General features: G+C 62.2%; 1 protein-coding gene across 1 annotated transcript; it reads right to left on the bottom strand.

The window, feature by feature from the left end:
* Positions 1 to 3653: 3653 nt before the first annotated feature.
* Positions 3654 to 11725, bottom strand: ENGASE (endo-beta-N-acetylglucosaminidase). Its single transcript, XM_034641544.1, has 14 exons — positions 11687 to 11725; positions 11254 to 11383; positions 10888 to 11089; positions 9785 to 9933; positions 9115 to 9272; positions 8279 to 8427; positions 7767 to 7932; positions 6764 to 6867; positions 6296 to 6404; positions 5913 to 6103; positions 5270 to 5418; positions 4669 to 4777; positions 4279 to 4393; positions 3654 to 4101 (listed from the first exon to the last, which is right to left on the bottom strand). Exons 1-14 carry the CDS (start codon positions 11723 to 11725, stop codon positions 3682 to 3684), a joined length of 2190 nt encoding a protein of 729 aa, XP_034497435.1. The 3' UTR covers positions 3654 to 3681.
* Between the last annotated feature and the right edge of the window lie 392 nt (positions 11726 to 12117).

The raw sequence follows: 12117 nt of genomic DNA, 5'->3' as shown, positions 1-12117 counted from the left end.
ACGATGGGGCACCCAGGCCCCCCTCGCTCCACGTGAGGGGGCTCCCGGGCAGCCTGACCAGGATCACCCCTAGAACCCAAGAGCAAGCGTCGGGAGGGTGGAGGCCTTGGGGCTGAGGACGAGCTCCGACACCGACTGGCCTGCTTCCTGTTCCCTTTCTGGAGGCGGGCCTGGGCCTGGGCAGTGGGAGGGGAGGCCGAGCCCTCCCCACCACCATACTGCAGGGGAGCAGAGGGCTGGGCGGGGGTCCCGGTGCCACAGGGCTGGACGGCCAGGCCTGAGCAGGGAGAGCGAGGAATGGGGAAAGGCCTGGAGCGGTGCCCGGGTCAGGTCCTGGGGTGGGGTGGGGAGAGCAGAGGTAGGCAGCAGGGAGAAGCCCCCCGGCCAGGCAGGGAGAACTGGAGTAGGGGAAACAGCAAAAAATAACAGACCTAGGCTCCCAACATGGCTCCACTGTCTCATGAAACTTAAAAAGTAAAAAAAAAAAAACAAAAAAACCCCGCCACCTCACTTTATATACGCAGCATCGAATCCTGAAGCTCCTGAAACGAGCCCCTTTTCTATTCCTGTTGTACAGAGCCCCGCCTGCCCGGCCTGTCCGGAGCCCCCGGCTGCTCCCCACCCTTTTCTCGCGGCAGCTCCGCCCCTGGCCCTGCCCACCCGGCCCCCCTAGGACTGCAGCCAGGCCCCAGGCTCCCTTTCTTACCATTCTGTATGCTTCCAAGGTGTGACCATTCAAATCCACAGTATTATTATTAAGATTATTAATAAAGATTTCTTTCTTCAAACCAGGATGACTCTTTCTGATTTGGCAGCCCCCCCGGGCCCGAGGGTGGAGGGGGGCGCGGGACAGCGGGCGCCTGCCAGGGCCGGCCCAGGAGCAGCAGCCTGTCCCCGGATACCGCCTGCCTTCTGCCGGATGCCCAGCGGGGAGTCCGAAGACCCTTCTGGGCCAGAGACTGCAGAGTCCCAATCCTCCAGACTCCTTGACCCAGAACAGACCCAGAACAAGCGGGAGGCAGGGCTCGCGCATCCCCCCGCCGCCTCCGCTGCCCCACGCCGCACTGTCGCTTGTGAAGTTGAGCGGTAGCTTCCAGGGTGCACCCAGGCCCCTTCCCAGCTGAGCTGCGGCTACTGCACACAGACGCCCGGCCGGGCCTCACGTCGTCGTGCTGCCCAGCACTGGCCTGCTCGGTGCAGGCAGGCGAGGGGACAGGGCTGGGGACGTCCTGCAGAGGAGGGCCCTCAGATCCCAGCCACACCATGGGCACTGCCACTGTGATGTGAGGTTCCTCGTGCGAGTGGGGGGCTGCTTCAAGATGAGCCCTCAGGCGCGGGTCCCCATGCCCAGAAGGCTGCGGCGGAGGGCAGCCGCCATCCCCACCAGCCCCCGGAAGAGGGAGCGGAACTGGGAAGGAAAGCAGAAGTCAAACCAAGAGCTTCAAAGCCCTGGGCTTGGCGGGGCTGGGCCAGGGCCACAATCCAACACCAAGGCGGCCCGTCCACGACGCAGCTCACCAACTTGAACTCCTCATGTTTCACGTCAGATCGCTTATTTCAGAGCGATTACACCCACCAGAGGGGTGCGGGCCTAAGTGCCAGCATCCTCATTTTCCTGTCCACGAGCCTCTTCTCTCCGTGGGACGGGGACGGTGCTCTCAGGGAGCCGGGAGTGGGTGCCCCCGCCGCACGCCACCCTCTGCTAACCCCCTCACCTCTCATTGCCTGCTCACCGAGGAAGTAACTGCCACTATACATTTTCCCTCCTGCTCTGAACTGTTTGGGGGCACTGACCCTTAAAGCCAACAGGCTTTGAGAACGGAGAGCAGCCGGCGGTACAGCTGTGCTGCCCACTTCTGGGCACCCAGCCCCACCCAACTCCCGCACAGGGAGCAAGGCCAGACCCCCCACCCCCAGCACAAAACAGGAGGCTCAAAGCAAACCAACAGTCCAAACCAAGAACACGATGATGGGAGCAGCTCCAAGCAGCAGCAGCTCAGGTCCCCCCCACCCTGTCCAGGCTCACAGGGACAGGCAGGGGTGCTGGGTGACCTGAGCTTCCCAGCTGGTCAGCACAGCATCTCCATCCTGCGTGAACTATCTCCCCCTCTGCTGGGCAAACGCATTCCCCACTGGAGACCGCGCTGGCGAGGCCACGTGTGGGACCCGGAGAGTGAAATGTCCTTCTGTCCCCCTGTGAACGAGGCACCTGGGCTGGGGAATGGAGATGGAGGCAGCCCTGGAGGGACACGCCCTTTGCTGTCCTGGGGACCGAGTTTACCCAGGCCACCTGACTTGGCTGATTCCCGTCCACAGGGCCAGGCAGAGGCCGTGTAGCTGCACTGCCACCTGGTGGCCACTCCCCTTCCTACAGCATAATCAGGTCCGCGGACCGGGGCCTGGACCAGAGGCCAGCCGGTAGGTGGGACCCCCAGCTGGAGCGTCTTGGCCCTTCGCACCACTCCACATCGCATAGCGCAGGTGGAGGGCAGAGAAATGGGCAAGTCCCCCCATCAATGGACCTATGAGACCCTGGGGTAAGAGACCCCCAGAACAAGGCACACAGCTCAGGCCCAGAGAGGAGCTGGGCAACGCGGCAGATCCCCAAGGCTGCGGGTGCAGAGAGCCCACCCCCAGGAGGCCAGCACGGTGGCCCAGGGGTCAACAGGAGAGCTGTGTGGCTGGAGGAGCCATCTCCAGATCACGCACCCCCTCCCCTCCTCCCCATGCAGAGCCCCCAGCCAGCCAGAGGGAAGGAAGGTGCTAGAAGACGGAGGAGGCAAGAGAGGAAGGGGGCCCCGTGGAGAGGGTCCTCAGCACACCTCTGCTAACACTCAAGGGGCCTGAGCCCCGCCCCGCCCTGGGAGAAGCTGGGGTGGAAGGATGTGAAGGAACGGACGGCCACAGCTCCCAGCAGAGCTGCGACGGCGAGGCTGGGCCAGGCTGCAGCCAAGGATCTTCCTGGGCCCTGCCCGGCCTCCGGGTCCCTGAGCCTGGACAGCCTCGCTCCCCAGGCAGACACAGAGCAAGGCTTACTGTCTGGCTCCGTGCAAGCTTCACCAGCACCGACAGCCCGGGGCACGGGGCCGACGGGAAGGCTCCACAAATGGCTCTAGCTCACAGGGACAGTAAACTGGGACAGCCCCAACATGGGAAGGTCTGGACTAGGGTGGCCTGCCTGGCCCAGGGGGAGGTGCAACCTGGCACTGGCCCGGCCCTAAGGGGAAGCAGGCCAGTCCCCATGGCACCATGTCCCAGCACTCTGCAGGCACCCCCCACCCCCTGCCACCCTCTGCCCTCAGTCCTCACCCTCAATCATCTCCAGGGCCTACTCGGAGGCTTCCTGTCCCGTTTAGGCCTGTCGAGCATCAGCGGCTCCCAGCCTATTAGGAAACACCCTTCGTGGAGTTTATGGGACTAGCTTTCCCAAATCCTGTCACTTGTACCGGGAAATCTATACTCCAGACAGGAATAAGACAGAACAGAGTTCATTATTCGTTAACCTCGGGAAATTATCAACTCAGCAGAGGGACTTCTTGGTTTTCCTGTTACCAGCACCCAGCACAGACAGCGCCAGCCCGCGGCCCCCTGGCACCCGTGGGCTTCCACACACGGCGTGGGGCCCCAGCGCAGAAGCAGCCTGAGCCTCGAGGTGGGGGGATTCCATGCTTTAATGCTTGCTCACGTGTGGGGCATGGAGTAGAGCAGAGCCGCCCTGCCCCACTCGGCCTGCGGCACCAGAAACCCCTCCTTGGGGACGGGCTCCACCAGGAACTCCACACGGCCGTCCCCACTGGGCCCTGCGGCTGCCACCAGCAGCTCCGCTATCCGATACTGGTTGACGAAGGCCAGGCCCAGGAGTGTGGGCTTCTCCGGCCCCGGCGGCCCCCCACCAGGAGAGCCACCGCCGGTCCCCGTGCGGCAGTGGACCCGGAAGCATCGGACGGGGGAGAGGAGGTAGGTCCAGTGCAGAGTGCAGCCGAGCAACAGCCGGGCAGGGGGGCCCTCCTCCTCAGGCGCGGCCCGCTGCCAGCGCACGCGGGACACAGTGACGGCCTGCACCCGGGGCAGAGGGGCGAGCAGGCTCTTGGCATCCACCACCTGGCAGAAGAGAGAAGGCTCGCCCCAGTCCCGGAGCCCACCAGAGGTCCGGGGTGCCCGCCCCTGCACGGTCCCGCTCCCCGGCACCTCCACCCCACTGGCCCTCTGAGCAGAGCGAGTGTCCGGCTCCTTCATGATGGGAGCCCTCGGCCAGCACACTGTGCCCAGACGCCTCACCTGGATCTCCCCGAGGCGGCAGACAAAGCTCGCCTCCTCCCGGCCACCGGGAGGCCGTGCGAAGCTAACGAGGAGGTCTCGCAGGACGCAGCCCCGCAGGTTGACCTCATAGCAGCTGTGGAGGCAACAGGGGCCGGTCACGAGGAGCCCGCCTCCACTCAGAGGCCCCGAGCCATGGCGGGAAAGGAGGTCCATCCCAAAGTGGGCCCTGCAGCCGTGGGAAACCCCAGACCTGAGGCATAACCATGACCGCTCCCAGCAGCGTCCTGCGCTGTGCCCTGAGGCTGCCTGAGTCCTGGGGGGGAGGGGGGTTGGCCAGGGCCCCTCCATCCCTCCAGTTCTGGGGCTTCTGAACCAAGAGCCCCGCACTCAGGAAGGAAAGGTACTCACCGCTGGACCCAGCCCCCACGGAGCTGTTGGCCGCAGTGGCCCACCCACCTGGCCAGCTTGGTGGGGGGCACCCGGAGGGGTCGGGGACTGTGCCTTGAGCTTGTTTCTGCTGGGGGAGGAGACCCGGGACTTGAGAATGCAGAGTCCGAAGGAAAGAAACCATGCAGGGAGATGTCCACTAAACGGGGGAGCCCCAGAGGCCACCAGACCCCCTGCTGGCGCCAGGTGCCCATGGCCTGCCCAACAGGCTGAGGCCTTGGGGGGAAGGAGAACAGGGCAGAGAGCACCCCCTGGCCCCACACAGACGCCCTCCCTCTCAATGCCGCGGCTGGCAGAAGACCCGTTCCCCAAGTCTCTGTGGAACCAGGACCCAGTCCCGCACAGCACACCGGGCTGCCCAGTGGGGGCTGCGGGCCAGAGTCTTCAGCTGATGGGTGAGTCCCCCTGTCCAGGCCGGGACCACAGCAGCACGGAGGATAGCCCCTGCACCTGTCCTCTGCCCCCCCAGCTCCCCCACACCCCGGTACACTTTCTAGACTCCTCTTGCCTGAGGTGTCCCTGAAACAGAGGGGCCTGCAGGGCGGGGCCCTACCCCCCTCACCATTCAACGTCCAGATGTCACCAACGTGGCAGCTGCCCACGTCCCCTGTGGTGATCTCCAATGCCACCTCAACATCCGAAGGCCCTTCTAGCTTATATACCAAGGACAGGAAAACTTTGGGAGGCACGGGGATCTGCAGAGAGAATAACCTGCCGGAGGAGGGCCTGGGATGAGCGGCCAACCGGAGCTGCTGAGAAGCCCCCGCTGGCTCTAGGCCATACCCGCCAAGCTCTCCCGCCAGGAACATGGCAGCCTGCCTGCAGCCCTCCCGTGACTGACAAATCTCGGTCCTGGGATTTTACAGGACTCCACTTATAAGAGGCATCAGAGGTCATCAGACCCACAGAAACAGCAGAGCGTGGTGGCTGGAGGGGTGGGAGCTGTTCTGTGGGGACAGGTGAGAACGTTCTGGAGACCGGTGGCCCAGTGACAGACAGACAGTTAATGCTACCGTACCACACACTCAAAAACGCTTAAGATGGTAAATTGTACAGTATGTGCTTTTTACCACAATGAGAATTGCCTCAGTTCCGTCCTCGGTCCTCCTCCTGGCCACTGCTGCCCATCGGCCCAGGTGAGTGATCGACAGGGGCGAGGGGGAAGCGGACGGTCCCACAGGTGTCGCCCCCACGCACTCACCTACCTCACAGCCACATGTCCGACCTCGGGCGGAATCTCCCCGCTGATCAGCAGGGAGCTGCCCCCATTCCAGGCGTCCGCCAGGCAACAGTGCGTCTTCACCCAGCCCTGCCCGTCCGCTTCCCGCCTGTGCTCTGCAAACAGGGGCTGGATTTCCTGGGCGCTTGGGTGGTACCAGGGCCCCACCGCCTCCTCCTGGAGGAGAAGGCCACGTGAGGGAGGGCTGGGGGCCAACGGGGCACAGCGTACCTGGAGCGCCAGGGGGGAGCAGCACGGCCGCCATCCCTCCCACGCCCCGAGCCCCCCACCTCTCCCAGGTGAGACCAAAGACAAAGAGGGAGGGCAGCCCGTGTGCCGTGATGCAGCCCCACCAGGAAGCCCACACACCTGGCCATAGCACACTCTCCGCGTCCCCATGCCCAGGCAGAAAGAAGTGACAAAGGGCAAAGAGCAGATGCTGTGTGTGGGTAGGTAGCGTTCCAACAAAGCCCAGAACCTGCAGGGAAATGGGCAGGGGGACCCCAAAGTCACTCTCTGCAACTTGAGGCCCCTGCATCCCTCCCAGAGTGAGCACGGCTCCCCCGCTGAATATGTGGGAGATGCAGGTCTGCGGGGGTGGCCCTCCCCCCAGAGTTCCCAACCTCCGTCCTTCCTGCTTAACGGGTCGCCGGGACCCTCCCTCCTGGAAGCAGCCAAGATGGCTGGCTTCTCTCCAGCTGAGCCCCTCACCCCACCCCATGTGCCCTGGAAAGGTCCGTGGAGAGCAAGGTCTGAGCTACCTTGGGAAACCAGAGAAACTGACGGAGCCCCCACCCGGCCAACACCAAGCCCCTGCCTGGGACGGGCAGGGCTCACTTGTCCTGGTTCTGGAAGAAATCCTTCTTCTCCAAACACTCGTACACCCAGCCTGGGGCGAAGAGAGCCGCCGAGAATCCGTGCTTCCGGATCAGCTCCAGCGACTAGGGAGACAGCAGTCAGGGGGGGAAGGTGGAGCCTGGCTGACTCCCTCCCAGCTCTGAGGGGGGCTCCAACCCCAGTAACTCCTCAGCCCGCAGCGGTGGGAAGAAAGGCTGTGAGCGGCCGGGCCGGGGTCTGCAGGGGGGGCGCACACAGCCTGCGCGTGTCTCTCCCTCGCTGTACCTCCCATCACGTTACCAGACTCTCTCCCTCGCTGTACCTCCCATCACGTTACCAGACTCACAGCGGGTGGAGAGAATCTTCAGTTATTGGATTAATTTATTCACTTAGAGCTTAATTAATGAGCAAGAGCATCCCATGGCACTGGGGAAGGGGCAAGACTGACATGACGGCCCGGGAGACAAGCAGGCTCCCTATTTATCCCGTACCAGGTGCACCGGCCCCGGCAACCCCCTCGTCTCCCCTCACTGCCGACACGATTTGCCTTGCCAGAAAAAATCTCACCACTTATCAAACCAGCAATTCCCCAAACTGGGTGTTTTACCGGGTCCTTAGCCCTGAGCTGCCCGTGAACAGACACACCGCCAGAACTCCCCAAGCCCACCCGATGCTTGAAACCGCCGGCTCGGGGCCCTTCAGCACAGGCGGTTCAGAAAGACGTCACAGCCAGCTAGCTCGGAGGGGAAGGGCAGGCCATCAACACCCATATGAGAAGTATGGCCTGACTGCAGGATTGGGCTGGAAGTTAGGGTTTCAGGGCACAGCCCGGCCTTGGGGCATCACCCATGTGTCTCCGGCCTCAGTTTCCCCGCTCTGGGAAGAATGCTGCCTCTCTTTCCCTTGAGAGCAGATGGCAATGGAAGGTCCACGAGAAAACACAGCCACGGAAGGCACGCAGGCCACCACCCCCAGCTCCCCGGCCTGCAGGGCCGCCACCCACCTTGTGCGTGTGGAACTGGCCTCCGACGACATTGCCCCGGGCGAACACGTCCACCCCCACGTACACGTCGGCGCGGCGCTCCCCGGCCTGCCCCAGCATCCGCTGCAGGTGCTCCTCCCGCCAGTTATAGTTGGTGAAGAAGCCGTCACAGGAGTCGAAGAAGACCCTGCGAGGACACGCTGTGAGGCCCAGACACGGAGGCCCGGGGCCACCCACCCTGGATGTCCTCCTCCTTCCCCTTCCGACGCTCGCCTCCATCCTAACCCCCAGACCAGGCCACCTCCAGGACCAGAACACAGCCGCCTCTGAAGAGCAGGGGCCCAGCCGGAGCGCAAGGCCTGCGGCCCTCGGCACAGTGCCCGGACAGCGCGCCAGTCCTCCCCGCTGGCGGCTGGCGGCTGGCGGCTCTGACTCCGCCCTCGCCCTCTCCTACCCGGGGCGGCCAAGCACGCCAGGCCCCAGCAGACAGACCGCACTGCCCCCGCCCGCTCCACCCAGAGGGCTGCCCTCACCAGTTGTGCTGGTTGAGTTCGTCCTGCCACTTGAGCTGCCCGCTGCTCACCACACTGTCGTACCACAGCACCACGCCCCCCGGCACCCGCTGATGGAGCTGGGCGGTCAGGTACCGGAGGAAATGGGGCATGTTCCCCACCGCGGCCGGCTGCAGAGGGAGGCAGAGCAGACCCTCGGTGAGGCCCAGCCGTGTCTGTCGTGAGAAGTGCCCCGCGTGGGACAGACAGGAGGATGCTTAACCTCAGAAGCAAACACAGACTCCAAAAAGGCACGGTCCCTGGAGCCCCCCCAACCACGCAACCACGGAGGGGAGGGTCCAGCCAGTGTCTCCCACTGTCCTTCCTCTATTTTTCTTTAAAGATTGTATTTATTTTAGAGAGAGAATCCCAAGCCGTCTCCCTGCTGAGTGCAGAGCCTGACACGGGGCTCGACCCCATGACCCTGAGAGCATGACCTGAACCAGAATCAAGAGTCAGACGCTCAACCCACTGAGCCCCCAGGGGCCCCAACTGTCCTTCCTTTCCGAAGCAGGAAGGACACAGGCGCAGCAGTGAAGAAAAGATAAAACCCCATGAAAGGGGAGAGTGGCGCCGAGGGAAGCCGCACGCGCAGCCCAAGCAAAGCAGACGCGGGAGGAGGTAAGGGGCGCCCCGAAGGAGCAGTAAGGCGAAGCGCAGCCAACTGAGGTTTCCGGACACGTGCCGGAGAAGGCTCTGTCGCGCAGGTGTCTAGGCTGGCTCTAACCAGCCCCAGCAAGGCCGCGGAAAGCAGCAGCGGAGGGACAGGGAGGCGGCAGGGCCAGGCCGGGCAAGCACCAGGAGAAGGCTATGCTCACACTCAGAGAGTTCTCGATGTTGATCAGCCAGCCATCGAAACGGAAAAACTGGGCGATGAGGACCAGCTGATCAGCCACAGCTCGGAACGAGCTCTCGTCCCCGGCCAGAAAGGCTTCACAGAGCCTCCCACCTTCTTTCCACTCGGTGATGAAAGTCCCTGCCAGGACGGAGAGAAACGAGGTCAGGAGAACCCAGCCGTGAGCAAAGGGTGGTTCCCGCAACAGCACAGCAGCCTGGCCTGCAAGCTTGTTACACGTTCGCATGCTCGGCCGTCCCGGATCTCTGGGGAGTCCAACGCCCCACAGGCCGAGCCCAGCCATCAGTGCTACACAGGCCAATAAATGATTTAGGTGCGGGCGAAGAAGGCTCGAGAAGCAACCGCTGCACCCACGGACCGGCCACCTGTGGCCTGTGGGCCACATCCACCCACCTCCTATTTCATAAACACAGCCCATCTGTCCGCCTGTCATCTATGGCTGCACTGTCTTGGTTATGACAGTGACCCAGTGGCCCGGGCCCTTCCAGAAGTTTGCCTTCGCCTGTGCTAAACTATCAAGGCAGCCCCAGGTGAGGAGCTCTTCTCCCTCCGTAGCAAAGGCCTTCTCGTCACTGGGTTACCCGGCAAGCGTGCTAACGGGGGTGCGTGGGAGACGAGCCACGGGGCCTTACCCAGCACGCAGACCCCATGCCGATGGGCAGCGTTGGTCCAGCCCACGGGGGGGATGGTCACGGCGTGGTGGCTGAAGTACACGAAGATGTCGACGGACTGCCAGTGGTAGAAGCAGTAGGGGCTGCGTGCCGCCGAGCCCTGAATAAACCTGTGTGCGACACGGCGCGGTGGGACCCCGCACATGGGGACCCGGGCAAAGCTTCTCCAGTCCCAGCCAGCGATGCTAACGGACGCTCGCCACGCACCAGCTGCGGCGCAGGCGCTGGGTGGAGCGAGAAGTAGGACTACACCTTGGCCCTGAGGTCCAGAGGTCTTAAGGGAAACACGTGCACCAGGCCGGGCAGGCAGTCACCACTGGACCGGACGGCTGAGCGCTGTCAGCCTCAACAGACAAAGACAAGACAGGAGAGAAGAGAAGCGGCAGGCTCATGCAAAAGATCCAGGCGCCCGGTGTCCCCACGCTGTCCCCTTAGCAGTGGCTCCAGGACCGTCTCCGTGCATGTAAGGCTGGGCTGATAACCACAAGCTGCACCTAAGATGCCACCACCTGCCTCTGCTTGTCCCTTGGTGGCCGGCTCGGACTAAGCCTTCCCATCTATCGTCCCATCCAAGACTGTTTTATAGACGTTTAAGACCTCTGAGAGACCGCGCAACTCTGGAGGAAGTGTCCCCTGGCTGGGAGGGACGCAGGAGTGTCAAGCCGGGTACCCGGAGCCGATGAACCGAGGACGGAGTCAGAGCTCGAGGGGTTAGGTGAGGACCACGGATCCGGGCCCAGGAGTGTGAAGACGGTGCCTGCCTCTGTACCCGCCCCGCCTCCCACATGTCAAGGGCACGCAGTCCCCGGAAGCAAATGGTGTCAGGGCTGCCAGAGGCAACAGCTTTCACCTGACCCACATCCTCTTACAGATGAAACAGGAGGCCTGGGCGCCTCACCCAGTCAGGTCAGTCTGGTCCAGAGGCCCGTCTCCTGACTGCCTCCCACCCAGTGCTCTATGCCACATGGCTCTCACTCTCCCTGCCTCCTTCTCCTCCATCCCCGTCCTAGACAAGGAAAACAGGCAACAGAATTAACATCGGCAATGTTCTCATGAAGCCTCACTTGTCATCCAGATACCCGCCCATCATGTCATGGCACAGCAAGGTCCGGGGCCTCTGACTGCTCAGGGGGGGCTGCCGACACTCGGAGGGCTCCAAGGCCACGTTGAAGCTGTCCTCCACGTCGGGCGTCCACGCCAGGAGTTCCTCCAGTGAAGAGAAGTAAAAACTGATGGGTTTGGTGGTGTCCTTGTCATAATATCTAGCTGGTCAGAGGAGGGAACAATGAGGAACCGATGGAAAGTATGGGATCCCCAGAGATGCTCTGACAATAACCGAGGGAGAAAAACTAGACCAGGAAGGGGCGGGTCTGCCCCGAAGCCCCAAGAGTGAACGCGGAGACAGCGTTCAGAGCCTCCATCCATCTCACCTGGCAAAGGGTCCGCAGTAAAACTGACCACTTCACGGAAGACAGTTACTTCCTGCTCCTCCTCAATTCTAAGCAATGAGGAAGTTAAAAAAAAATTTTTTTTTAAATAAAAGCATGAAGAAAAAGAACACTAACAAGCAAATGGACTAGGCCCCACCTAGACACACGGAGGGGAGGGAACGCTATTCTCGGACTTACATTTTGAATGCAAACTATGGAAAAATGCATCAAACTGAAGGGGCTGGGGGGCGCTGACCTTCCTAAAGCAGCCTGTGTTAGCACCACAGCCGGCCCTCCGCGTGGACACACAACAGCTCCTCCTCTCCTGTGTGTGAACACCGAACCCCTTACCCACCCCGGTCACCCTGCAGAGACCAGTCAGACTTCACAGGGTCCACAGGTTCTGCTATGGACAAGGGGTCGGAAAACTCACAGAACTAGAGAGTTTCAGGGCCCAAGAGAGCAGGGCCATGCTTTCTCCCCAGTCCACATTTCCGTGGGTGTGTTCTGTGGAACCCACACTAACTCCCCAGCTGTCGTGGAGGAGTCTAACCTTTGGCACACAGAGCTGGAAAACCCTGGATAAATCCAGATTAGCTTTTTTTAAAAAACAATTGTTGTCATTAGAACGTGAGAAGACACAGTGGCTGCCATTAGTGGCCACGGGCTTCAAAGTAGAAATTCTCTAAATCTCCCCACATCCACGGCCACTTCCTTATAACTTTCTTAGGGGACCTTGAAACCACTTGGGTGGGTGGAGGGGATGAGACATTCAAGTGTCACGAAAGCGCAAGCACTATGGAAAATGCCGCCTTTAGAATTTCGTTCCACACCCTGCTCTTTCTCCTTCCTTCATGATTTCTC

Source organism: Ailuropoda melanoleuca, chromosome 13 (assembly GCF_002007445.2).
Source record: "Ailuropoda melanoleuca isolate Jingjing chromosome 13, ASM200744v2, whole genome shotgun sequence".
NCBI lineage: Eukaryota > Metazoa > Chordata > Mammalia > Carnivora > Ursidae > Ailuropoda > Ailuropoda melanoleuca.
The sequence above is the reverse complement of the archived record's forward strand: the minus strand, read 5'-3'. Positions and strand labels throughout refer to the sequence as shown.

Bases quoted from the DNA above. Each gene is read 5' to 3' on its own strand.
- ENGASE (XM_034641544.1), bottom strand. From the start codon at position 11,725: ATGGCCCTGCTCTCTTGGGCCCTGAAACTCTCTAGTTCT. The intron at 8,428-9,114 runs GTGAGCATAGCC...CTCCCTCTGCAG, and splicing joins ACATCGAGAACTCTCTGAGT to CCGGCCGCGGTGGGGAACAT. The intron at 6,868-7,766 runs GTGGGTGGCGGC...CTGTCTCCCTAG, and splicing joins GCCAGTTCCACACGCACAAG to TCGCTGGAGCTGATCCGGAA.